Source organism: Tiliqua scincoides, chromosome 15 (assembly GCF_035046505.1).
Source record: "Tiliqua scincoides isolate rTilSci1 chromosome 15, rTilSci1.hap2, whole genome shotgun sequence".
Classification (NCBI taxonomy): Eukaryota; Metazoa; Chordata; class Lepidosauria; order Squamata; family Scincidae; genus Tiliqua; species Tiliqua scincoides.
Window position 1 is genome coordinate 2,787,401 of NC_089835.1, and position 27,216 is coordinate 2,814,616.

At 51.7% G+C, this 27,216-nt stretch overlaps 1 protein-coding gene and 1 pseudogene across 1 annotated transcript in view; one reads left to right on the forward strand and one right to left on the reverse strand.

Annotated features, from left to right (window-relative positions):
- The window catches only part of MACROD1 (mono-ADP ribosylhydrolase 1), a 31,293-nt gene extending 16,157 nt beyond the window's left edge, over positions 1-15,136 (reverse strand). Inside the window, exons 1-3 of the mRNA XM_066610391.1 lie at positions 15,015-15,136; positions 8,480-8,604; positions 6,110-6,226 (exon numbers count right to left, since the gene is read on the reverse strand). Of these exons, the coding sequence (XP_066466488.1) occupies positions 6,110-6,226; positions 8,480-8,604; positions 15,015-15,136 (364 nt within the window). The remainder of the gene's footprint in view (positions 1-6,109; positions 6,227-8,479; positions 8,605-15,014) is intronic.
- Positions 15,137-18,925: 3,789 nt separating this feature from the next.
- Positions 18,926-19,045, forward strand: LOC136635340 (5S ribosomal RNA; annotated as a pseudogene).
- The last annotated feature ends 8,171 nt before the right edge of the window (positions 19,046-27,216 follow it).

The following is a 27,216-nucleotide window of genomic DNA, read 5'->3' on the forward strand; positions in this document are numbered from 1 at the left end:
ACCTGGGCATTGCCCCGCCCACTGCATAGGAAGATGATGCGCTGGCCTCCTGCCCCAGGTGATATAAACCTTAGTGACGCCACCTCCGCAGCGTCCCCTACCTTGAAGGGTTCCTGTGGGGTGGGGGACGGGGGAAGAGACCCTTGTATGGAGGAGAGGCTGGATAAACAATACAAATGTAGTAATCGCTGATGAATAGCGGTGTTGGAATTCAGTGTGATTTATTTTACTCAGAAGTAAGTCCATTGTGTTCAGTGAGACTGAGGTTGTAATCCCATCTCACCGGAAACGCACCATCTTCACAGGCGGAGAATGGTAGCACTGGCCTCACGCACTAAGAAAATGCTTCAGCCAGCTTCTCCCCGACCCTCCCTGGCTCTCCCGTGCGAACGTGCGACACGGGGCCTGGACTGCCAAGCGAGAGACGTCCTTTGCGGCTCCCCCAGATCCCCTCCCCAACGCCACTTCTCTTGCCCACCAGGCAGCAGCGGTTACTTCTTGAAACTGTGGCTGTCTGTGCTGCATGCCAAGTGCCCTTTCTGGATGTGACTGGAATGCCACATGCGAGGGGAAGGGGGGAACGAGGCCTGGGGGGGGACGACGTGTGCCAGGCACGCTCGCCCAGACATCAGTAGGCTTGGCACGGCACCCATGGGCCTGGTGGCCGAGGCAGAGAGAGCCCCGTGGGGTGCAAAGTTCAGGCCCCCTCCAAGAGCAAGCCCCTCTTGTTCCCCACTGATTCCCCAACCCACAACAGGAAGGGGGGAGAAGGAGCCCTCCCCTCTCAGAGGCTCCCCGCTCTCGCCTCTCTTCCTGCCTTCTCTGTTTGGAAGCGTTGCTGGAGTAGAGGGAGCAGGAGGAATATAAATCCAGCAATATCTGAAATCTCAAAGGCTGGGAACCGGAGAGTGTCCAGTACCAGATGACAGTCCGGCACGCAGCTGTGCACAATTGAGCTGGGGGGGCACAGAGGTTGTGAGTACAAGATACGGACTGGGGGTGCAACAGCCAGAGAGTGTTGACTCATCAGAAGGCACCAGCAAACAACTCACTGTGTCCACAGGCTGGGCACTTAAACTGGCTTGAAAAGCAAGCAGGCAGCCCCTACCCAAGCGAGGGTCCCCAGCCTTGAGTGTCTTTTTTCTGGTTGTTGCCAACACTGCTGTCTGTGGGTACCACTTGGCGAGTCCCAGCATTGCCCCCAGAGACTGCCGAGTTGTCCCCTGCAGTGAGGGAGAGGGAGAGGCTTCTTCAGTTGGCACCGCTGCCCCTCTCTCCCCCTCCCCTTTCGCTCTGTCCCCAACTCTGCACCAAAACTGGGCTTCTCCCCACAGCATCCAGCCCAAGGGGCCCCAGCCAACTCCACTTCCAACAGAGCTGGGCTTCGAAACCAAATTCCACACTTTACCTGAAAGCAGTGGTAACGCTAGGGTTTGTGTAACCAGGGTTTGCATCACCCAGAGCTGGAGGCCCCATGATGGACCTCCTCTCATTTAGTGGGCAGGGCAATGCCCCAGGCAGTAGGCGTGGTGATGCACTCTTGCCCCGCCTGTCGTATACTTGGTCTCACACTCCCAGGGTTTTGGTTCTGAACCCTAGAGCCCTCAAAGATCCCTGTTCGGTAGTACTGCCACCACCCTGTAAGAGCCAGTGTCTCAGTCCAGGGAAACTGAGACCCTCTAGGCTTAACTATATCCCTTGTAGGCACTGAGCACTTTCTTTACTTAAAGTCTCAGTCCTCAAGTAACTAGTCCACAGTGAGGATTTCTGGTAGCTTGCTGAACAGCTAGGCAGGATTCTGAACCTTTGTCCCCAACAGACAATGAACCAACATGGTAAAAAGATTTTTACTTTATTGAGTACATAGGGTTACACAAAGTTACAAAAGGCAGCAAATGCTAGAGGCATAAAAACTTCTAGGAAACATATCAGCATAAAACAACAAAGCTAACTGGCTAACTCTATTATTCTCTGACTCTCACCTGGGTCAGCTTCTTTTGTAGATCCTCAGGCCAGTTACCTAAGAGGCCACATGGTCCTGGCAGGGCAGGATGTGCACCCATCACCTATCTCACCAAGAGACAAAGACCAAAAGACCCTGTCCTCTGGAAGTGGGGCTGGAAGTTCGCCCTCTCAGCTCTTCCCTCTCCCCTGGAGATCTGCAGCTGCATTCTATCCTTGATGGGCGTCTTTCTGGCTGCCTAGGTGCTACTTTATCACCTTCCACTGAGTTGTAAATTCCTAGCAGCTAGGAAATACAAGCAGTTTTAGCTTGGTTCAGGCTTTGCAATGCTACTAGGCCTGAACTGTACATATTCATGACAGTGATGCACTCTTGCCCCGCCCCACTAGTTTTTTGGCTATAACCTTTGATAGATGAGTGGTGCTCAAACTTTTAGCACCAGCACTTTTTAGAATGAGAATCTGTCAGGACTTACTGGAAGTGATGTCATGACCAGAAGTGACATCATCAAGCAGGGAACTTTCTAACAATCCTAGGCTGCAATCCTTCCCACACTTACCCAGGAGTAAGTCCCATTGACTATTATTGTTAAAAGCATATACAGAGTAGCCTGTTAAAAGCACAGATCTGAAACATTTCCCCAAATGCCACATTCCATGGTAGCATCAGGTCTAATATATTAAAAATAAAATATTGAAATGAATGGGGACCCAGCTGAAACTGGTTGGTGACCCACCTAGTGGGTCCTGACCCACAGTTTGAGAAACACTGGACTAGAGATATTGAATGTGGTTTGTTTCATTGCAGTCTGCATGAAATTAAGCTTTGAATGATATATAACATGATGGTGTTTTAAAAACACCGAGATTTTAAAAGTGTTGGCCAGTAGTGTTGTCAACCCCTTTGTGCGCATCACCTGGTGCAGCCCAACCCCCCCCCCCCGCTAGCAACACCACTGCCTGAAAGTGCAACAGGTGCACTCATTCCTACACAGGTGCACATTCCTGCCTCAAGTTACACAAAGTCCTATAGCAAGTTACAGGGCCCAACAGCAAGTTACACTTCAGATCAGAAACCCTCTAGCGATACACTTCAGATACACAACCTCTACCTACACAGATACACAACAGATACACAACCCTCTAGCGATACTTCAGATACACAACCCTCTAGCGCAGGGGTGTCCAAAGCTTTTGGCAGGAGGGCCACATTGTCTCTCTGACACCGTGTTGGATGCCGGGGGGGGGGGGAAGAATTAATTCACATTTAAAATTTGAATAAATTTACATAAGTTTACATGAATTAAAGGTGAATTAGAGGTGGAACTTATATGAATGAATGAAGGTCTTGCAATAGCTCAAGGCCTATAAAAGGCCTTGCACAAGCAAGGCTGGCTTTTCCTTTGCTGCCACTGCTGCATCACAGACGTGAAACAGCAAGCAGTGGAGGGAGCCCTCATCCCACAGCTCATGCGAGAGGTCAAACAGTCGCCCTCACACTGACAGCAGTTGCGTAGGGCCAGTGTGGGCTCCAACAAACCTCTGGAGGGCCAGAGGCTCATTTTAGATGGGAGGCTCCCTGAGGGCCGCATTGAGAGGCCTTGAGGGCCGCAAGTGGCCCCAGGGCCGGGGTTTGGGCACCCCTGCTCTAGCAGGTTGCAAACTGTAACAGCAGATGCCCAAAGGCAATGCCCGATGGCAAATTGTACAAGTTCTACAGCAGGTTAGATACCCAAACCAAGACTGAAGCTGCAATCCTAAATGCACTTTCATGGGAGAAAGCCCCACAGAACTCAATGGGACTTACTTCTGAGTAGACATGCCATTAGGATTTGGTATAATTAAATACCAAAACAGAAGTTTTCATGACCTGTCTAACTTAGCTTTGAGTTTTAAATAGGATAGATGAAGCCAAGGTAGCTGATTCTGTACAGAATTATGGGACTACTTTGAGTAGGAACAGAGGCTACTTGTGAGTAAGATGCCAGGGCAGAGGCACTTGGGGAAAAAAAAACAAACTGGAGGAGAATAAAAAAAGGGGGGGAAGGTAATTTTAGAGTTTAAATTCTAACTTATTTCTAAGCTTGCACTTAAAACCCAACTCAGCTTAAACTCAGGGTCAGGGTCAAGTGCTGGGTTTCAAAACAGTGCAGCCAGTTTTAAATATGAGGGCAGGGATCTAGAGGACAGGTAAATTCCCAACCAACTACCAGAGAGCTGCAGCCTGGCTAAAGGGCCAGGCATTATCCTTGTGAGGAAGGAAACAAAACTATGTAAAAAAAAAAAAAAAAGACAGTGGGTGGAAGCTGTCACTTTGGAATGAATCTGCTTACAGTCTCTCTCTCTCTCTCTCTCTCTCTCTCTCTCTCTCTCTCTCTGGAAACATGATTATGAATCAGCCTTCCTGCATGGCCATCGATTGACTTATAAAACCGAATACAAGTATATGCAAACCTGCATTTCTTTCTTAGGGCCCAATCCTATCCAACTTTCTAGCACCAGTGCAACAGCAATGCAGCCCTGAGGTAAGGGAACAAATGTTCCCATACCTTGAGGAGGCCTCTGTGACTGCACCCCCAACACAGGAAACAGTGTACACCTCATTGGCACAGCTGCACCGGCACTGGAAAATTGGATAGGATTGGGCCCTTAGGCAGCTACAGAAGAGAGGCTGAGACGTTCGCCAAGACCAAGAGGCATGTGTGGGAAATCGGTCTGGGTTTAAAAAAGACCCCATTGTGCTTTCCACACCACTTGAGAAAGGACCCATACACTTCCATACACCTTTGTGGCCATAAGGACTAGAAACTTGATAAAAAAATGAAAGTCAAGGATCTCCAAGATGACAAATTCTTTGCCCAATAGAAAAAAGATTCCTCTTTGTGAATGCGCACAGCCCTCAATGCAGCTGCTGAGCCATTAAAAATGTGGATTCCAACAGCCCCAGTTTATGTGCATCAATTTTTTTTTTTAAACTCTCTGGTTTGGTTCCAGTTGAGACATGAGAGCAAACATAAATGGTTTGTTAACCACTGCAGTCACTTTGACCTTTCAGGCAGATCCTAATATGATTTCTATAAAATGTTCTATGAAAACAACACACATTTAAACTTGACGAGGAGGGGAAGCAAATAAATATTTTTGAGTTTTCTCCGAGGTGTGGTGTTTCGTGTCTGCTTAACGAAGAAAATTGCCTGTCGCACCCAGGGAAATGAAATCGGGAATCAGGCGACTGCAAGCCGAGCACCAATTTAACAAAGCATTTATACTGAAACCAGGTTGGCACATCTGGGGGCTCGGTTCTGCTTGAGGGTTCCCAGCGACCAAGAGGTTTTAGGTTTCGATCCTGTTCTGGCTGATGGGGGGGGGGGGGCTTCTCTGACCTGGTTTGGGGTTTGGATTGTGCATAAATAATTTGAGTCGTCCCCCTCAGGACATTCAAAAGACCTTTCCCGATACGTCCCCAAAATGTGATGTTGTTACAACTTCTGTGTTTTCTCAGCCACTGTGCAGTGCCCCCCCAACTCCAGCCCCCCCTTTTTTCTCTCTCCTCTTAAGTGTCACATTTGCAATGCTATTGTTCCCACTGCATCCTCCAAAGCTGAATTATCAGGCTGAAAGTGCGAGAGCCAGCCGAGGCTGGGTCTTAATGAACAAACACTACTTAGACAAGTGTAGGATTTTTTTTGGGGGGTGGGTGGGTGGGAGAAGAGGCTTATGGCAGGGAAACAGCAGATATTGGTGTGGGGTGATGGGGAGAAGGGAGAGAAAATTCTGCTTTCCCTTCACTGTGGAGGCAGTCCATAACTGGGGCCCTCTCCCAGACTGTGGGGTGGAGAGGCTACATCACAGGCCCCTTGAATTTCCGCCAAGTCTGACCATCTATCCCACTAGTACTGCACTCAGGTTGACAGCAGCTCCCCAAGACCTTGGGCAGAGGGTCTGCCAGCTGAGAGTTTTGCCCTGGGGATGCTGGGGGCTCAGTTCAGAATTTTCTGTGCATAGAGCAGGTGCTATACAACTGGTGACTCCCCCTCCCCCCAAAATCAGGCACCCTATGCTCCCCATTCACAGCTGGTAAGGAATTTATTTCACCTTCAGAGCACCCCACCGTCACCTTCCCTGGGCAGCCAGGACAGTTACTTACACTTTGCTGGGAGCCGGTACCCGCAGCTGATCTTGGCTTTGCCTGTTTCGCACCCGTTCAGGGTCCGGCATTCTTCCTTCAGCAGAGGCCCTGCAGCCCGGTGGATGCAGCCGTCCACTGCAAAAGGAACAGAAAGTGACCTTGTTAATGGGACGGCCAGGCTGGGGTGTGCCTGCTGAAGTTGCCAAAACGCAGCTGGGAAGTTCCCCTTTTTTTTTCTTGCGTCCTTTCTCCAAGGCATACGGGGTAGCGTACAAGCTCCTCCCCTGCTATTTTAACCTCACAACAACCCTGTGGTGTAGCACAGGTTGACAGACTGGTGCGGGTCCTGCAGGGAGTTTCACAGGTTAATGGGGATTCGGACGTTGGCATCCGCACTCTGAGTCCAGTTAGAGAGCTAGAGAGCTGGTGCAATGTAATGGCCAAGAGAATCAAGATTTCCCCTGGTTCCTACCTCTGCCATGAACTTGGTCGGGTGGCCTGAAGGCAAGCCCCAACCCTCAGTCTTCCCCATCTGCAATATGGGGACAATATTATTGAGGAGACTGCAAATCAGGACTTGTCCCAACTGACCTGAATTCACTGGATGATCTTAAGCAAGCCTCTCTCTCCAAAGAGGTGCTGGGGCACACTCAGTTTGGACATCTTCCTTTGGAGCAAAAGGCTCCCCAGGCTGTTGCATCACAAACTCCTTTTTTAAGCTTCCCTTGGCACCCAAGGATATGGCCTTGGGATATGGCCTGAGCATCTGTTCGGGATATGGCCTGAGCATCTGTTGCTCCAAAGGAAGAAGTTCAAGATCCTACTGGGTGAACCTGCAGCTCCCACCCCAAGCAAATCACAACCCCATCAGCCCAGCTCTCTCTCTCCTGTTCTGGAGCTTGAGACTCGCACCTGAGAGTTACAGAGTCTCAGATTTAACCTTGCTGCCAGTCAAATAACGAGAGGGAGGCGGCAAGGATTTGTTTTGTAAATGCACGCCCTTCCTTTAATCAAAACTGACGTTCGAGGCAGCGCATGAAAGTTAAACACATGCCACACGTAAATGCAAAGGTTAGATACAAATTCACACAAAGTTGAGGAGTCCGCATGATTAAACCTGGCCGGAGGTTTAGCTGTCAGGCAGCAGAGATGGCACCAAGTGGGTATGGCTGGGGAGGGCATTCCACAGCTGTGGTGCCACAGCCAAGAAGGCCCCATTGCTGTTGGCGCATTCAATGTCCTGCACGGCCTCATGCAGGGACCCCCAGGTGAGCTGCAGGACTCCAGTCCCTTAATGTCTCCAAAGATCTGTTTCAAGTTCCACTCTGGTGCTACTGAGTGAGCATCCTTAAAGGGAGAGTCCTCTGGTCCTGAGCAACCTCTGACCTGACCCGCCGGCTCAGAGTACCACCTCTGGAGATCTGAGCTCAAGTTCTCTGGGTTCCTCATTGCACGATCGATCCTTGCTATTCGGCTGTGAGATTTTAAACCTTGGTAACAGGGACTGTGGCCAGAGAGGCTGCCCAGGTTTCTGAGTTTGGGGGCTTGGTTGCTGCTTGAGAATGGGGGGCCAGGATACCAACCCTCCAAAGGCAGGGTTGGCAAGGGAAGGGCAATCTCGACAAATGGGCAGGTTTGCATGGGCCCCAGTGGGCTCTTTGGCTTGTACTAGGAAACAAACTGAAAGCTGGAAGGTGAGATGTGATGGAGCCAGTTTAATAACCTGAGCTGCTCTGGCTGGGCCCAGGAGCAAAGCACCCTAATCCCTTCATTGGCCTCCTTACAGAGCACACACTGCTGTAATTTTTCAATCACCCCATCCCTGCGCTGCCTTTGCTAGACTTAGGCTGAAATCCTGGGCACACTTAATAGAGAGCGAGTCGGCCTGAATGCAGCAGGGCTTCTTCAAACATGCAGAGGATTGAGCTAGAAGTCCAGGAAAAAATAAAAGGACAAGCAAGGAGAGTCACACTCGAGATTTACAACACGGAGAGATTTATAACATCCTCAGAACACGAGGGCTCAGAGTCACCCCACAAAAAAGGATTTGGACAGGCAAATAGAAGCAGCTTCTTACAGTTCACATGTGGAACTCTCTGACACAAGATGCACTGCTGGTCACTAGTTAACTGGGCATTTGGAAAAAAGGTTGTATATTTTCAGAGAATAGGCCCAATGCAGTCTTAAGGTGGGGAAGGGGGCTATCCATTGGTGTAGAGCCTCTATAGCAAGTAGGATGGCCCAGATTTAGGGCACAATCCTAAGCAGGTCTACTCAGAAGTAAGTCCTATTGTGTTCAGTGAGGAAAGTGAGGTTAGGATTGCAGCCTTACAGCCCAATTCTGTGGTTGGGTGCCGCGGGCCACAGTTGCAAATGTTTGGCACGTACGTAAGGCACGTTTGTGGGGCTCACTGCCAGGCTCCCACTGGTGCCAGCCCAGCGCCAGCTGGTGCTGGGCTAGCGCTGGGCGGTGGCCCAAGTTCTGTAGCTCGGCAGTCTCCTGGAACACCAGGCTGCGGAATGGGAGGCGGAGGCGTTCCGGGGAGGGGGAAGCCCGCAGGGGTAGGTGGGAGGCGTGCCAGGGGTGGGTGGGAGGAGGATCCGTGGAGCTGAGCTCCGCAGGATCCTGGGCGCTCGTGCAGGGCTGTGCGCCCCTACACGAGTGCCTTTACTCTATCGCCGACCTTTTGTTCGGCGGTAAAGTGAGTAGCCCCATTGCGGGGCTGCTTCCCTTACTCGGCGGAGGTGTTGGGGACTCAACGAACGTCCCCTTCTCCGAGGAGCCTCCTGCAGTAGCTGCAGGATTCGATGGCAGCCCTTTTCGGTGCCGCCAAGGGCAGCTCAGGAATGGGCTGCCAGTCCCTCCAGGGAGGGCTGGAAAAGAACCCTCCCCCAAGCAGCCCCTGACAGCCAGCAGAGAGAGTGCCGCGCTAGGTGGGCCACTGGCTCCGCACAACACAACTTCCTATCAACAAAAGTGAAATGGAGCCTCCATGTTCAAAGGCAGTCAACCTCAGAGTGTCACAAACAGCAAGAGAAGGGCATTGGTTCTACGCCCTGTTTGGGAGCTTCCCAGGGGAGACCCCCTGGCTGCCGGCAGAGGCCACACACTGGACTTTTGGGTCTGAAGCAGCAGTTTTAAGTTCATAGGTGGACGTGGTGGGGCGGAACGCAGCCCTCCAGGGAGTGAAGGGGACAGGCGATTTGCTACCCATTCGCAAGTCCATTAGAGAGAGGCATTGATCAGGAGGGTCCATTATTAGCTCGTTCTCAGTCCATCTCCTAATCCATAAAACAATATTTTATCAGCTGTGCTCCAAGGGGAGTCGATAAAAGCCACAGAGGCAGTGGGGAATTTTTCTCGGACCGCACAGAGCCAGGCCTGCTAATCTGGTTTTGTGTGCGCGGGTCTCGCGACAAGGAGAGAAAGAGACAAAAACACGTATATTTGACTATACACAGTGTTTGACTGTGTCAGGACCCACAAGGTGGGTTGTGAGCCAATTTCAGGTGCGTCCCATTCATTTTAACGTGTGCTTTATTTTTAATATCTTCGACTTGACGCTACCGTGGATTGTAACTGCATCTGAAAAAACGTTACAGAGCGGTACTTTTAACAGGCTACTCTATGTTTTTAACAATGATAGTCAATGGGACTTACTCCCAGGTAAGCGTGGATAGGATTATAGCTTTTGGGATGTTTGGGGAATTTTTTTTTAAACAGATCAGCAACTGCTTGGGAGGGTTAAGCAGTTGCTAACTCTCAATTCAATATTTTATTATTTTAAAATAATTCATTATTATTTTAGTAATTTTATTACTAAAGTAATTTTAGTATTTTATTCATTATTTTAAGTAATTTTTTTTACCTTATACTTATTGTAAAACGTTTAATTTACTTAGGGCCCAACCCTGTTCAACTTTCTAGCACCAGAGAACAAATGTTCTCATACCTCGAGAAGACATCTGTGACTGCCCCCCCAACACCACAGGATTCAGCGCACACCCCATTGGCATGGCTGCAGTGGCACTGGGAAATTGGATAAGACAGGCCCTTAATTAATTGAAGGCGCAATCCTAAGGCACCCTTGGGCTGGCCTGGATCCAGCCTCTGCGCCGAGGAGTCTTGCATTGGCTGAGCTCAGCTCAGGGATCTGAGGAGGCTCTGGGGAGGGCAGGGTGGAGGTGGAAGGGAGGTGTTCCAGGGTGGGGGAGGGCGGGCGGAGAGTGGTCCTGGGGGTGGGTGAGAAGTGGGATGCGGGACTGGGACCGGGCAATTATACTGGATCCCAACCCCCATTCACAAGCAGCGTGGAACAGCTGCAAGCCTTATCAGACTTATGACACCTCCGGAGGTGGCGCAAGCCCGAGGAGACCCATTGGGGCTGCGGTGGCTTAGCCAGGATAAGGGGAAGAGTTTCCTGGCTGAGCCACTTTGGGTACCTATCTTGCCCTGGATATGGTGCAGGCCTCCTGGCTCGCCTGTTAAGGCTGTAGGTAGGATTGTGCAAGGTAGGATTGTGCTGTAATTTATTTAATTTGATTTTGATGACTGGGATGGTGTCAAATCTTTTCCCTGCTCGATGATGCAACCTCCAGCCATGACATCACTTCCAGGATAAAAAGTGAGTCCCGGTGGTAAAAAGTTTGAGCACCTCTGGACCCCCCAAAAATGTCATGTGGGCATCTGAGGCTTCCTACAAAATGTGGGTGAATGGATGAAGTTGCCTCCTGAGAGTCAGGTCTTTGGTCCACCTTTCCAGTGTTTCAGGCACAGAGAGAAGCCTTTTCTCAGCCCTGCCAGGGGATGGTGAGGATCTAGCCAGGTACCTCCTGCTTGCAGAGCAGGACAGAACAACACCCCCCTCCCAACACACACACCCAAAGGAAAAACCAAACCAGACCAAGTTTGCTTTTCCTTCTGAAAAAGGATGAAATCCAGGCTGAGCCAGGCAAATCGAGTGCCCTGTCCTGGAGTTGTGTTGGGGCTGGAAGCTACGACGGTCCAGCTGCCGGTGGAATGGAAGAGGACCCTCTTGGGCAGGGTCTCTGGAGCCAAGGCTGGCCAGGGGGAAAGGGGCCACATGTGGAGAGCTGGCAAATGGCAAGAAATGGCCGCTTGGCCTGCTCCCTGGATTCCCTGCCCAGGAGGCCTCGGGCTGCCGGCCTGTCATCCCAGTGCCAAAATAAGCTCAGAAGGAGAGGAGTGGAAGAGAAGCAGCTAACCTTAGGCTCCTTCTTGGTGAACAGAGCTGACAGCAGTCTCCCCGGAGGCTCCAGGCTTTGTGCGCTGCTAGAAATAGCCCAGACAGCCCCCCTCCCTCCCTGCTTACAGCATCAGGACAGTCTACTGTGGCAGCCTCCTCGTCTGCTGGGGCAAGCCTTCTCTTGCCCCCTTGATTTCAGAGTTCCACTGGCGCATCGTGGCGTGGGGACTGAGGCCCACCGGTCGTAGCTGTACCTCCAGGTGTCCCTCTGGTGTCACGTCAGCTGCCCTTGCTGTATGGAAAAGCATTCATTGAGCTGACACCTACTCAGCTTTGACCAGGGAGCTGGCGTCACCGGGTGACTGAAAGATGGAGGCACGAATCGAGCCCTGCCTGCCAGCATCTCCTCAGGGGTTCCGGCGGTACTTTTCTCTGCCCTGCCTGGAGATGCTGCCAGGGATTGAATCCAGGCCCTTCTGCATGCACAGCAGAAGCTCTTCCACTGTGTCGCAGCCCCTTTCACATAAGTGGACATAGCCTGAGTCAGAGCTTTGGTCCGTTTCGCTAAGTGTCAAGCACTGGCTGGCAGCAGCTCTCCAGGGTTTCAGACAAGGGTTTTTTTCCCCAGCCCTGCTTGGGAGGCTGCCAGGAACTGAACCTGGGACCTTTTGCATGCAAAGCAGGCACTGAGCTACAAGCCTGCCTGGGATATGCTTGCTTACATAGGTCTCTTGTTGTGGGTCTCTCGTTGTAGGTCTCTTGTAGGTCTCTTGTTGTCTTGTCAGGCATTTGGTGGGCCGCTGTGAGATACAGGAAGCTGGACTAGATGGGCCTATGGCCTGATCCAGTGGGGCTGTTCTTATGTTCTTAACTACAATTCCCAGGAAGCCTTGCAGGTCTCTTGTTATCTGGTGTGCTCCCTGGGGCATTTGGTGGGCCGCTGTGAGATACAGGAAGCTGGACTAGATGGGCCTATGGCCTGCTCCAGTGGGGCTCTTCTTATGTTCTTATGTTCTTACCCTGCAAGCTGGTACTCTGAGCTAGACTGCCTCTGAACCTCCTGATTTTAGAAATGGGCTATGTCAGAATGCCAGACACAAGGGAGGGCACCAGGATGCAGGTCTCTTGTTATCTGGTGTGCTCCCTGGGGCATTTGGTGGGCCGCTGTGAGATACAGGAAGCTGGACTAGATGGGCCTATGGCCTGATCCAGTGGGGCTGTTCTTATGTTCTTATGTAGGCATAACAACAAGAGGGAATGCCACACATGAAATTTGCTCTGGGAATGATCAGGAGACATTGGCGCATGGAGTGGCCACATTAAGAAGATTCTAGACTCCTGGACCCAACCACACCAGGGGACTTTCCCAGCCTTACCTGGAGGTGCTGCCTGGAGTTCAGTCTGGAACCTTCTGCAGGTAAAGGAGAGAGGCCACAACCCGTCTGACCTCTTTCTACCCTCCAGGAACAAGCCTCCTCTTTCCCTCTCGCTTGGGCACCGCCAGACACACAGCTCTTGCAAGCGACCCTCCGCCTCTCCCCCCAACCCTGCACTGCCAGCTCAGCAGTTTTTCCGCCCCGACACCCAGCTCAGTAACACAAATGACTTTTGCCACCGCACATGGCTTCCCATCGTTTTCTTGCGCAACGCGCCCACACAGAGATGCCGTGGGATGGAGACCGAAAGCGACACGTTTCAAGGAGAACTTGGAAGGGCAGAGGACGGGAGAGTAGCGGGGTGGGAAGAGGGGGAGAGCTTAAAAAAACCCTGTCCAGGAGTCACAACAGGGTCACTCAGGAGGCCACTGGTTGTCAACAACCATTCCCAGGGCTGCAGCCCAATTACAGAAGTCCTTGTTGCTGAACGGCTGATGGATTAATTGATCCATACAAATGGCAGACATTTATGTGTAATATAATAATAAAAATAATTTGTACTCCCACCTGCAACGCGGACACAAAAGGAACATTCGGTGTTTGCAGGCCTCCACAGTAGCAAGCACCACCTGGGAAGAGGCATTCCTAATCAGACTGGGAATGCCTCTTCTGCCACGGTCCTGGCCAGCTATGGATTTTCACCAGGATGCACCCACACACATATACAGCGGGCCCTCTTTATCCATGGGCTCAGCATTGGCAAATTGGAATAGCCATGGATGCCAAGCTCATAGCAGGAGGGTCTCAGAGGACCTCCTCCTCTTGCAGTCGGGGGTCCTGGAGTCACGGGGAGGTCGCACGTAGCCTCTCTGGATGCTTCTGAAAAGCACTTCCTGTTTGCTGCCATGGACACGCCGGTGGATTTCCTTATCCACGGAATTTGGTATCCATAGGGGGGTCCTGAAACAGATCCCTTGTGAATACTGAGGGCCCACCGTGTGCTCTCTCATTCAGCAGAGCTCTATCACGGATTTGCAGCCTAACTGCTTTAATTGATCAAAAGACTTTTAATCAATTTACAGTATAATCCCATACACGCCTACTCAGAAGTCCTGTATTCAGAGGGGCTGACTCTCAGCGCAGTGTGTGTAGGGTTACAGCCTTAACATTTCTGCCCTTATAATCTTTGTATTGGCAACCGTCAGTCTCGAAAGACTATGGTATCACGCTCTGAAAGTTGGTTCTGGCCCTTATAATCTATATATCGCTTAAATGCACGGTCTTTTTGGGGGGTTCTTTCTTCCCAATGACCAGTATTCCCCTTTTAATAGGGGAGCACTGAGACTCGGAGAAGTGGCTACTGCAAGTTGGGGTTGCATTCGGGCCCAGGCAACTTAGGGTGGGGACTGTGTGCAGGACTCAGTGTGCACAGAGGGAACAGAGGGGGTCAGAAGGCTGGATGTGGGGACAGGTAGAGGATGCTCACCAAGGGGGGGGGAAATGGACTGACCAGTCTGCAACACAACCCTTTGATTCTTGCATTTTTCACCAGCCCTAGGAATAGTTGCAATCTGGACTGCCCCATGCAGGCATGCTGGGGTGGGAGAAGTGCCCCCCTAGATAAGTGGTTTGCCTCTCCCCTCACCGACCAACAGGACCTGCAATTTATAATTTCATTATAAAGGCTAAGCGGGCTTGCTTGCAAACATGAACGCCACTGTTGACCCTCAATAGCAAACTGTTTGGGATGGGAGTGTTCGTGGGGGACATGCTACTATTGAGCTTTCAGAAATCTAAGCTGCAGGGCAAAGCTTGCACCCCCCACCCCCAATGCACGCTGCCCCTTCTGTGCTTCTGGGGGCATTTTGCTTTCTCCTGTGACTATCACTGGTGCCCCAAAGGATCAGCAGGAGGCGCTACACTGCAAAGAGCTGGTGAAAACAGCCCCCTCCCCATTCATCGCTTCTATTATCAGGGTGATTTCCCCCTCCCCCTTCCAAGTGTCCAGGGTAAATGGAAGAAGGGCAAAGGAAGAAGAAACAGAGCTCTCCCTTCTGATCTGGGTAGGACAGCCCACCCAAGACCACCTTTAGAAATGTGCAATGCCAGCCCCCTCACAAGAACCAGCCCCCTCCCACCTCTGTGGCCATCGTCCTAGCCGAAGCTGCAGGCAGAGAGCAGATGTAGCCCAGAAGCTTTTTGCTGAACAAACAGTGCCAGATGCCTTCAGTAAGGGGGCCAAACTCCCATCACGCACAGGAAGGAGAGGGGGGGGGCTGGCTGTATTGTGTCATTCCTCCCCCACCCCAAATCCCTGGTGCTTATTTGTCTTTATCTCACTTTTTCCAATGATGTCCATTAAGAAGCCGACAAGGATAAACGGGACCTTCATCTGTGATATTTGCAACAGCGAAAATAATGTCTGGGGGCTGGACGGCATCCAGAAACTTGTCATTCTCCATTAACGAGCTGCGACTGGGCATTCAACAGGTCCAGCGTAGGTGCTGTGGCAAGGATGCTGACATACGAGCATCGCCTGTTGAGTTTTGGGCAGCTGCGTGGGATGTTCCAAATAGGATCATAGAGTTGGAGGGGGCCTTCAAGGCCATCTAGTCCAGCCCTCTGCTGGAAACAGATACCCTCTGCTAGAGAAAACAACCCCTGACACCAATGTCATCCACAAGAGGAGGTGGATTCCTTCCCAGCCCATAATATGGCAGCCACGCCCCAAGCTCCCACACAGCCCATTCATGAATCTCCCAAAGGGATGTTTTACAAGCTGGGAGCACATGAGAGCTCATTCCATGTGCTCTCTGAGACAGGACATCCCGGGCATGCAGCACGCAATCTCGTGCAGATCCAGATCAACCCCAGTGAGATGGGGGAAAAACCAGGTTCCCTTTCCCCCCAACAACCCACACAAATCTCAATCTGCCCTCCCAACTAGGTACATTGCCTTTCACCTCCAGACCCTGGGACACTGTCTCCCAGATTCTAACTCCCTGCTGCCAATCAGTGCTTGACGATGCTGAACCAGAGTTCAGGCAGCTTCCCTTCCAGTGTTCTCAGCAGTGACTCATTCTCCGCTTCCCAGCAGGATTCCTCAGTGTTCCTTCCCTCCTTTCTCTCCGTGCTCTCCACCCCGGCCTTCTCTGTAGGCACCATAAGCCAGCCTGATGAAAGCAAGCAGCTCCCTGACCCCTCTCCCGGGCCCCCTGTCTGAGTGCTGGCCTCTAATCCCTTCTCAAGGGCAACGGAATGGGATAGCGCTGTAATCCACTTTCACTGAGATCTCCTTACATAAAGGGGGGCACCCACCCCCCGGCCCATCTGTTGCGGCCTGAGAATTATCCCCTCCAATCTCATCAGGGGCATTTGCTACCCTCTTTCTCTGCCGGCCGCTGAGGCCAAGCAACTCAAGGGGTGTAGTCAGAGGAGCGGCTGGGCCGACCTGTTGGCAGGCAGCTGGGATCAGCATTCTCAACCCCAACAAGCACCCCCCCAACACCTTTTGCTCAGTGCTAAAGGACCACTGCTCAGGTTTCCAACTGGAGGACCCCCCCAACCGAGCAGACTGGAAGCAGATGCTGCCTTTTCCTCCCCATATGTTGATCGTGGCACGACAGAGCCACTTCCACATGTGGCGTGCATGCTAATCCTTGCTGCCATCTCTGGCCAAACAGGTTCACTAGGTGTTTGGGAGTTCCTTGAAACCTGATGAACCTCTTTGCTCAGCAATGATGACGGGACGACCGAAGGGCCCATGGACACTGAACAGCAAACCTCTATCACACCTTCAAACCACAGGAAAACAGCTGTCCAGTGGCACAGGAGGACAGAGAACTCCCGACCCTCGGCAGCGCAATGTGGCAATGTGCAGGGAGGGAGGGTGTTTCAAGAGGACCATGCGTGGCATCAACAGCCCCTACACAGCTCAGCGCATGGACATTTGGTGGCTGCCATATGGCCTGTTGCTTCCCCACCACCACCACAATGCCCCAGACATAGCAGCACTTTGCAGCAGCGTAGGAGAAAAGAATGGCAGGCCTATGAGGGGCAGGCCTGTGCTCCCCCCAACTGATGTAATGTCAAATTGTGGGGGGTGGGAAGACCCCAACTTTCATACAATTAACTGGATTGGATGCTTTCCACGTGTGCTGCCTCCGACGCATCCTCGGCATCACCTGGCAGGACAAAGTTCCAAACAACACAGTCCTGGAACGTGCTGGAATCCCTAGCATGTATGCACTGCTGAAACAGAGACGCCTGCGTTGGCTCGGTCATGTTGTGAGAATGGATGATGGCCGGATCCCAAAGTATCTCCTCTATGGAGAACTCATGCAAGGAAAGCGCCCTACAGGTAGACCACAGCTGCGATACAAGGACATCTGCAAGAGGGATCTGAAGGCCTTAGGAGTGGACCTCAACAAGTGGGAAACCCTGGCCTCTGAGCGGCCCGCTTGGAGGCAGGCTGTGCAGCATGGCCTTTCCCAGTTTGAAGAGACACTTGGCCAACAGTCTGAGGCTAAGAGGCAAAGAAGGAAGGCCCATAGCCAGGGAGACAGACCAGGGACAGACTGCACTTGCTCCCGGTGTGGAAGGGATTGTCACTCCCGAATTGGCTTTTTCAGCCACACTAGACGCTGTTCCAGAACCACCTTTCAGAGGTGGTCTTTCGAGAGACCAGAGTCTTTCGAGAGTGAAGGTTGCCAACACACAACTGGACTGGCAAAGAATAGGATCTTGGACAGCTCCAAGCACACAACTTGCTCCAGCAAGGGCCAAAGGAAGGACAAGAATGCTTCATGGGGCACAGACTGCCCCCCCCCCCCCAGACTGCCCTCTGCTTGGAGAGCAAAGAGTTCTTAAATGGGCAGCATCCCCGCCTGGAACACAACAGGGACTCTCAGGCCTGCCCCAGCATCCAATTTTGCTCATCAGGAGCGCAGAGTCTTTGGTGCTTTTCCCCCCATCCTTGATGCCCAAAATTAGCACAGCAGCTTCTCTCTGCTTGGCCCCCTTTCCCCTCCCTGGATCTCTAATTAAAGATCAAAGCCGGCGCGCTAAGTGAGAGCACTCTGGTGACACTCCCAAGTTTGTATCTCCTAATAGCCACATGTGAGCTGCGGGCAAAACCAGTTAGCAGTGGAGTCTCCAGACAAGGGCCTTCACCACCATTGGTGCAGGAGGGGCTGAACCAGAATAGTCGCGGTTAATGGTCGAGTCCCATCTGCGGCACGGGGAGAGGCTAATCAGCCTGTTCCAATGCATTAATTAAGCCTCAGAGCATGCATCCACCGCCGTGGCACAGATCTGGGGTGTGATCAATACCTTTCGGAGATGGTGAACAAGGGCAGCAGTTGCAAGGCGCTTGCGGAGAGCTGTGCCCAGCTCACCCCTTTCTGCACCCCTTGACCGCTGCTGAAGTCGTCTTCAGCCCTCCAGCCTTGGCAAGGTCCCTGGCACTGCCCGAGGCCTCCAACTGGCCTGCACTTTGGTTTTGCTTTGGAAAGCAAACAAACTGGGATCCTGCATTTTCGTGAAATGGTAGCTCTGCGCGTACATTGCGCTGGAAGAGAAGGTGCAAAATTCTGAGGCAGCCCTTAAAGGTCCTCGGTGGGTCCCCAGATTTGGAAGTGGTGAGCCTGCCATACATCTCCTTAAAAAAAAAAAATTATTTTCACCTTTTTAAACCTCCAAGGAGCTCAAAGCAATGTGTAAGGTTCCCGCCTCCTTTGGTCCTCACAACAACCCAGTGGGGTAGGCGAGGCGGAGAGAAAGTGACTGCCCCAAGGGCACCCAGGAAGCTTCGTGGCCGAGCGGAGGTTTGAACCTGGATCTCCTGGGTTTGTTTGACTCCCAAAGCAAGACACCAGCCTGGCTCTTTTCTTCCCTTAGCACTGAGCAATTTCCGTCATGGTGGCAGATAGTGGTGGAGGACTGGAATTCTTAGCAGACTCCACCTTGGCTCCCCCACAATTCCTCAAATGCAGCAACATCAGCGCATTGGTGGAAAGTCAAGATGGCTGTCAGCACCCGTGGAGAGCTCTGCCACCATAGTCCGAGAATAGTTCATTTCCCAGAAAAAGTCCCTTGGATTGCAGCTAAAATTCCTGAACCCCCTTCCAGAGGGGCTGCCATGATTGTCTGCTGCAGCAAGACCAACAAACATCTTGTTGCCCCTTGAAGACAAACTGGGTTATTCCAGCATCAGCTTTCAGGGACCCTGAGTCTCTGAATGCTGGGTACATAACTTCAGCAACTGTTACCCTGCACATGCCTGATCTTGTCTGATCTTGAAAGCTAAGCAGGGTCAGGCCTGGTTAGTACTTGGATGGGAGACCGCCTGGGAATACCTGGTGCTGTAGGCTTATACCATGATCTGGGAAGCTAAGCAGGGTCAGGCCTGGTTGGTACTTGGATGGGAGACCGCCTTGGGAATACCGGGTGCTGTAGGCTTATACCATGATCTGGGAAGCTAAGCAGGGTCAGGCCTGGTTGGTACTTGGATGGGAGACCACCTGGGAATACCGGGTGCTGTAGGCTTATACCATGAGCTCGGAAGCTAAGCAGGGTCAGGCCTGGTTAGTACTTGGATGGGAGACCGCCTGGGAATACCTGGTGCTGTAGGCTTATACCATGATCTCGGAAGCTAAGCAGGGACAGGCCTGGTTAGTACTTGGATGGGAGACAGCCTGGGAATACTTGGTGCTGTAGGCTTATACCATGATCTCGGAAGCTAAGCAGGGACAGGCCTGGTTAGTACTTGGATGGGAGACAGCCTGGGAATAGCGGGTGCTGTAGGCTTATAGCATGATCTCAGAAGCTAAGCAGGGTCAGGCCTGGTTAGTACTTGGATGGGAGACCGCCTGGGAATGCCGGGTGCTGTAGGCTTATACCATAGTCTTTCGACCCTGCTAATTGGGTAAGAGGCACTTTTTCAAGTGGGTGCTCCTTTTTTAGCAGGGGGAGAGTAACTGGCCCACCTCACCCCAGCACTATCTGTTTTAGTGGCTGTCTGCTGGTATTCTTTTTGCATCTTTTTAGATTGTGAGCCCTTTTGGGACAGGGAGCCATTTAGTTATTTGATTTTTCTCTGTAAACCGCTTTGTGAACATTTAGTTGAAAAGCGGTATATAAATACTGTTTATTATTATTATTATTATTTCGAGACTGAAGGTTGCCAACCAACCAAGAACATAAGAACAGCCCCACTGGATCAGGTCATAGGCCCATCTAGTCCAGCTTCCTGTATCTCACAGTGGCCCACCAAATGCCTCAGGGAGCACAGGAGGGCACAAGGATGCAGCTCTCTTGTTGCCTTGTGTACTCCCTGGGGCATCTGGTGGGTCACTGTGAGATACAGGAAGCTGGACTAGATGGGCCTACGGCCTGATCCAGTGGGGCTGTTCTTATGTTCTTATGTCCAGCTCTCCTGCAGAGCAGGTGAGGTGGAGACCCAGGAACATGTGGGACAAATGAGAAGACAGGTCTGGGCTTCCTCCCCTCCAGACGCAAGATTCATGTTTGCTGCTTACACCAGTTGTGACAATACCAACCCACCCTTGCAAAGAAATAAATTGGCTGGCTGCACAGTCCAGCCCAGGAGGAGTGAGATGCCTTCACAGCCTCCAAACAATTACTTAAGACGGAGAGGAGAGAAAAATGAAACAGAAATGGAATAGAAGTTTTACTGGTTGGCAAGGGAGTGAGGAGCTGTGTCACCACTCATTAGCTCCAGCGCAAGAGCAATAAACGGCCTGCTTTTAAAAACACCCAATAATGGTGCATCTCTGCTTGGCCCGTGACACCAATTCCAGGATGGAAGGCTTGAAAGCCAAGTGGCTCTTGCTTCGAAGCGCTTCCATTTTCGACACGGGAAAGCCGGGCCACTGGTGCTTGGGCTGGACGGCTCCCCCTGCTGGAGGAGGGCTTGGGGGGTCGACCAAGCCTATGCTCTGACAGCACATCCCAGAGCTACAGGGCAGAGCTATGAATTCGACACGCCCCACCGGTTTCGTAAGAGAGCTGAATAATAGATAATAAATAATCGTTAATAAATCATGGAGTCGGGGGAAAGCTTACATAATCGCTCAGTGCTGCAGACGGGCGAAAGGAGAACACAAGGCGAGATGTGAACCGAGAGGATGGAATGGGGTGTCAGGAAAATGCACATTTGTGCATGAAGGAGAACGCTCTCCTGGGGTGGCATCAATGGTTGAGCACCCAGGCCTATCAGAGAGCCCACCTGGCTAGGCCAACCCCATGTCGGGACTCCAGGACTAGAAATGAGGACATGGATTGAAGAAAGGGCTTTCCTTTGGAGCAGGTCCTGGGCTCCCCCATTACAGCTGAACTTGTACTAGGGACACCTCAGGAGCTACATTCAAGACCCCTACTCCAGCCTGAGGATGTGGCTGCCACAGTCCTCCAATCCCAAGGACTGACTGGAGGGTTCTTGCGTGAGGACCAACTCCCCCCATATGCTATCTGAGCCAGCACTTCCCAAGTCAGGTGCGAATCTTTTAAGGGAAAGGGTGGAGCCAACTCCCAAAATGACCACCTCAAAGATCTTCTACAAAGATGGCTACAAAGAGTGGCAGACCTTTGATCAAGCACCTTGGATCAAGCAGGCAGCCTGGCTTTCCTCTGGGAGCTATCCAGGGTGCTGAATGGCGACCAGGGCTTGCTCACCCGCCTTGGATAGCCAGCCCAACCTGGAACAGGATATTCCTGAACCCTTGTTACTAGTGACCAAGAAAGCCCAATGTTTCCTCAATGGGGGGGGGGGGGGAATCTGCTGAAGCCTGAGCCTCAAGGAACCCAGCCACCTGGCCGCTCCACAACAGTGAGCTCCATCTTTCCAAAGAATGCAAACCCATCCCAAACAGGCTTCATCACTGGATGAAGTGGTGTAGAGTGGTGCAGTGGTTAAAGCATCATACCACAGGGGAGGAGGTTCAAGTCCCCACTTAGCCACGGTGCTTGGTGGGTGGCCCTGAGATAGCCCAGCCCAGCCTACCTCGTAGGGTTAGTTGGCAACCTTCAGTCTCAAAAGACTCAGGTATCGCGCTCTGAAAGTTGGTTCTGGCACAGCGTCTAGTGCGGCTGAAAAGGCCGATTCGGGAGTGACCATCCCTTCCACACTGGGAGCAAGTGCAGCCTGTCCCTGGTCTGTCTCCCTGGCTATGGGCCTTCCTTCTTTGCCTCTTTGCCTCAGACTGTTGGCCAAGTGTCTCTTCAAACTGGGAAAGGCCATGCTGCACAGCCTGCCTCCAAGCGGGCCGCTCAGAGGCCAGGGTTTCCCACCTGTTGAGGTCCACTCCTAAGGCTTTCAGATTCCTCTTGCAGAGGTCCTTGTATCACAGCTGTGGTCTACCTGTAGGGCGCTTTCCCTGCATGAGTTCTCCATAGAGAAGATCCTTTGGGATCTGGCCATCATCATAGGGTGAATAGATAAAATGGGTAGCAGGGCAGAGGGGGCAAGAACCATGCATACCTCTCGCAGCTCCTGAAGGAAAGGGGGGATAGGAATGTCTGATGTCAGACCAAGAGCAGACCAAATGTCAGAGCAAGAGCGGCATCTTCTTCTTGTCTGGAATGGGGTTCGGCTTGCTCCCAGTCCATTTCAGCCATCAGGCAATGGTCAAGGGCCAGACTAGATTGCAGGATAAGGGTCTGTGTTTTTAAATGCAAAATGCTGGTTCTGATTGGGATCGCAGTGGTGTGGTGAGGGTTAATTCTTTGCCCCTGCCATGATTCTGACCCCAGGTTGCCCTCTTGTCCAACCGGCTGGCAAGCTTCAAATGTCCCTGGTGGAAAAGTGAGTGTGATGGAGAAAGAGGCTTTTCTCTCCCTTTCTCACAATATTTGAACTGGGGCGGGGGGGTGTCATCGAATGAAACCGACTGGCGTAAGATTCATGACCCACTGGTTTTCAGGATCTGATTTTGGGTGGGTCCCCAAAGGGTGATGAAAAGATCAGATAACTTGGGGAAGGGTGGGGTGCAACGCGATGAGCAGCTGTCCGATCAGCCCCAGGATGGCCACCTGGGGTGGCCTCCCACTTGGGGGTGGGGGGGTGGGTGAAGTGGCTTCTCCGTGCCTCCCACATCCTGTGACAAGAGGCCCCCACCACAGCTGATTTCCTGCTTGCACCGGCTTTGCATTCACACTTCGAGAGGGGCCTCAGTAGAATCAATTTCAAAGTGCAAATAGATTCCGTGCGACGGCTCAAAACTTTGGCAGGGTACGGCGGGAAGGGCATGTGGCGTGGGCAAGGCAGCCTCAGAACTGGAAGGCATCGCACAGAGGCTGCCAACTGAGGCTGCAATCCTGTCCACACTTTCCTGGGAGAAAGCCCTGTTGACTATAATGGGACCTGCTTCTGAGTAGATATGCATAGGACTGGGCTCTGAGCCTGCCCCTGGTCAGTCTAGCTCAGCCCTGTGGACACTGACTGGCGGGGAGCTCTTGAGGATTTCAAACAAGCCGTCTTTCCCAGCCATTCCTGGAGATTCTGTCAGCACCTGAATGTGGGGCTTTCTGCTTGCAAAAATGGGGCTCTCCACTCACCCACAACCCCTTCTCAAGAGCATTTTTGCAGTTGCATCACTAAGGTTCATGTTGCCTGGTGCAGGAGGCCAGCGTGACACCTCCATGATGGACCTCCTCCCATGCGCGAAACTCCTCCCGTGTGAAACTTCATCGCCCTGCCAGTTTTTGGCTATAACTTCTCATAGAATGATTTCAATGTGATTTGATCCATTGCTTTCTGCATGAAAATATGCACTGAATGATATATAACAGTGTTTCTCAAACTGTGAGTTGGGACCCACTAGGTGGGTTACGAGCCAATTTCAGGTGGGTCCCCATTCATTTTAATACTTTATTTTTCATGTATTAGACTTCAGGTCCCGTGGTATGTGACTGAACTTGGGAAACTGTTACAGACCTGTACTTTTAACAAGCTACTATGTCTATGCTTTTAACAATGATAGTCAATGGGATTTACTCCTGGGTAAGTGTGGGTAAAACTGCAGGCTAGGAATGTTGAACCTCTTCCTGTTGATGATGTCACTTCTTGTCATGACATCACTTCCGGTGGGTCCTGACAGATTCTCATTCTAAAAAGTGGGTCCCGGTGCTAAATGTGTGAGAGCCACTGATATATAACATGGTGGTGAAGCGCCCTAGAGGTAGACCAGAGCTGCGATACAAGGACATCTGCAAGAGGGATCTGAAGGCCTTAGGAGTGGACCTCAACAGGTGGGAAACCCTGGCCTCTGAGTGGCCCGCTTGGAGGCAGGCTGTGCAGCATGGCCTTTCCCAGTTTGAAGAGACACTTGGCCAACAGTCTGAGGCAAAGAGGCAAAGAAGGAAGGCCCATAGCCAGGGAGACAGACCAGGGACAGACTGCACTTGCTCCCAGTGTGGAAGGGATTGTCACTCCCGAATTGGCCTTTTCAGCCACACTAGACGCTGTGCCAGAACCACCTTTCAGAGCGCGATACCAGAGACTGAAGGTTGCCAACACACAACTGGACTGGCAAAGAATAGGATCTTGGACAGCTCCAAGCACACAACTTGCTCCAGCAAGGGCCAAAGGAAGGACAAGAATGCTTTATGGGGCACAGACTGCCCCCCCCCCCCAGACTGCCCTCTGCTTGGAGAGCAAAGAGTTCTTAAATGTGTGGAAGGGATTGTCACTCCCGAATTGGCCTTTTCAGCCACACTAGAAGCTGTTCCAGAACCACCATTCAGAGCGCGATACCAGAGTCTTTCGAGACTGAAGGTTGCCAACTATTCAAAAATACTAAGATTTTAAAAATTTTGGCCAGTAGTGGTGTCACCCCCCCATGTGTGTGAGTCACCTGGTGCAGTCTACAGCCACACCCTCCTAGTCTTGGCCAATATTTGGTTCACGTGCTGGCGACACCTGCTTTACTTTGCCAGTTTGACATTTAATTCACCTGTGTGGGACCCAAGGATCTAAATTGCTCTGAGCTGGTTATGAACCCCTTTTTAAAGGTGCATCTCAGCCAGAGTCAGGCTGGAGAATTAACAAAAAACAAAACACAGAACTTGCATATTTTAATGGGTCCAACGCACTTAGTCATAAATAAACAAAATAAGTTATTTTTTTTCCCCTCTGAGCTGAAGTCAAGGAGACTTCTGTGGGCCCCGCAAAGAAATGCAATTTAAGAGTCGGCAGCCAACCTTTGAAAATTAAGCAAACCACCAAATCTGTCACTCCTGCGCTAATGTATTCCGCGGTGCTCTCTCTTTCAGCCTCTCCCTTGCTATTTTTATATATCTATATAGCTGGAATTTTCTGGTTCCAATTATTGCAACTCTGCCTTCTAACCTCTGCGCCTCACCCTGCCCGCCCTGCGCCCTCTCTGCGTTGCCTTTCTCTCTCGTGCCCCCCCACCCCACCGCGGTGCCCTCTGGTCCAGAGCTAGTTAAACCCCAGCCCAGTTAGGGGCTTGTTATCTCTGGCACAGGTTAATTAAAGCTTGTTTATCCACAACCTCGGATCAGCCCCTTGGGAGAGGGGAGGCAAAGTTGGGAAGCCCCAGGGAACACGAGCGCCTACAAAAACAAGTTTCTGTGTCCTACCTGCTCACAAGAAATGCTTCCTTTCATTCTTTATCTCTCCATCCCTTCCTTCTCTCCCTATCCATCAATTCCTCCATCCTTCCTCCCCTCAATATCCATCCATCCATCTTCCCTCCCTCCCTCTTCATCCATCCATCCATCCATCCATCCATCCACCCATCCGGGTATAAGCTATTCATTCATATTGCATTGAGCAAGTCACTGGCTTAACTTTATTTATTTATTTTTAAAGAAAAAACTAAATAGCAGCCCCCAGTCCGGAAAGGAACCTCAACATCTTTGTCCTTTGTGGCTGGAACTCTGAGGTAGACTTCCTCTGTGTGTGGAGGCTCCATTCCTAACTAGCAGGGCTAACAGAAACACAAGAGCCTTCCCACAGTGATCCACCGGTTGCCTCTGGGAGGTCCTCAAACTGACAGCAGATCCCCAACTGATTTCCCAAACCAAAACCTTTGAAAGTTGGAAATTCCAAGTGTGGAATTGGGGGGGGGGTGGCCTTTAGCATGCAAAGCACGTGCCTTATTCCTGAGCTATGGGTCCATCCCCACTGCTAATAGAGTCATCCTCCAGCCCACCCCACACACACTCTCCCCCAAGCCCCTCCTCTGCCTTCCATTGTAAAGGTATTTTTAAAATGCCCTCGTATTTCAGAAGTCTCCGGCGGGAGCTATTTTAATAAAAACCGCTTTTGCAATCTGTTCCGGAGATATTTAGGGTCCTTGTAATATTCATGAAGGGGAGATTAAATATTGAAATTTATGCCGATAATAAAGAAAAAAATTAAACAAATGAGGGAAGGGGGGCCTGGCGGGGTGCGAAGACGCCACACGTCAGTCGTGCTAAACAAGTGTGCCAGCATCCACGCTGGTTAATAATTTATGAGAGCGACCAAAAAGGGGGGCGGGTGGGAAGGCTTTAAAAAAAATCCTTAATAGCTAGAAAGACAGTCTGAGATGGTGTGAAAGGGAAAGCAAAAGAAAGAGGAACTCACTGAGAAAGCCATTGGATGGTGCCGTCCTCCTGCTGTAGGGAACGGTGTTGTCCCCTAAGCATGAAGCCAACTGAGGTGGCCAATTTGGGCAGCCTGCTCTGCCTGCTCGTCTCCCCTGATTCTCTTCCTATTTCCCAGATCCACAAAGGAAGAAGGGAATGGAACAGACGAGGGAAGTGTAGAGGAGAGAAGTGTCTTCCCACGCTCAAAGCTCACTGCCATCCTCCACCACACTTCCTCCCCTGCTTCGCCCCTCTTCCTTTGCCAATCCAAGGAGTGGCTGATACCTCCCCATTTTGGAAAGCTGTCACAGGTGGCTGGAGGTCTCAGGGAGCTCTGCACCCATGGCACATGCGACGGACTTTGCCATAGGACCTGAAGGCTCTTGGCCTCCACAGTTTAACAACTGCTGGGGCTTCCCTTCAGCACAGCTCCAGACAATGCAGAGAGGGCTGGCGATTCCTTGCCAGATGTGCCTTGACCTTTTGAAGAACGACAGTGACCAAGGTCCCAGGGCAGGAAACCATGACAGTTAAACAGGGGTAGGGTTGGCCCATCCGTGAGGCTGATGGAGGCAGTTGTTGCCTGTCCGCCCTGCCAAACCAGCCAGCCTTCCTCCACAGCTTCTGCCTGTTGGATTTGAAAGGAAGAGGAAATGTGGAGCACAAGGGAGTGGTGGGCTGGAGCAGGGAGAGGAAGGGTGGAGGAGAGGAGAGTGGTAGGCTAGAGTGTCTCCATCATCCTTCCTTTTTGAATCCGAGCAGCAGGAGGAGAAACAGCAGTGGGTGTGCTGCCCCATATGGATGTGTGGAGCATCTGGGCAGTTGTCTCAGGTCCGGCGAGGTGCTGGTCGGGCCACAAACAGGTCCAAATGTGCCACACAATTGTGTCTGCCCAGATGCTTAGAGGAAGCAGAGGAAGGGAAACTCC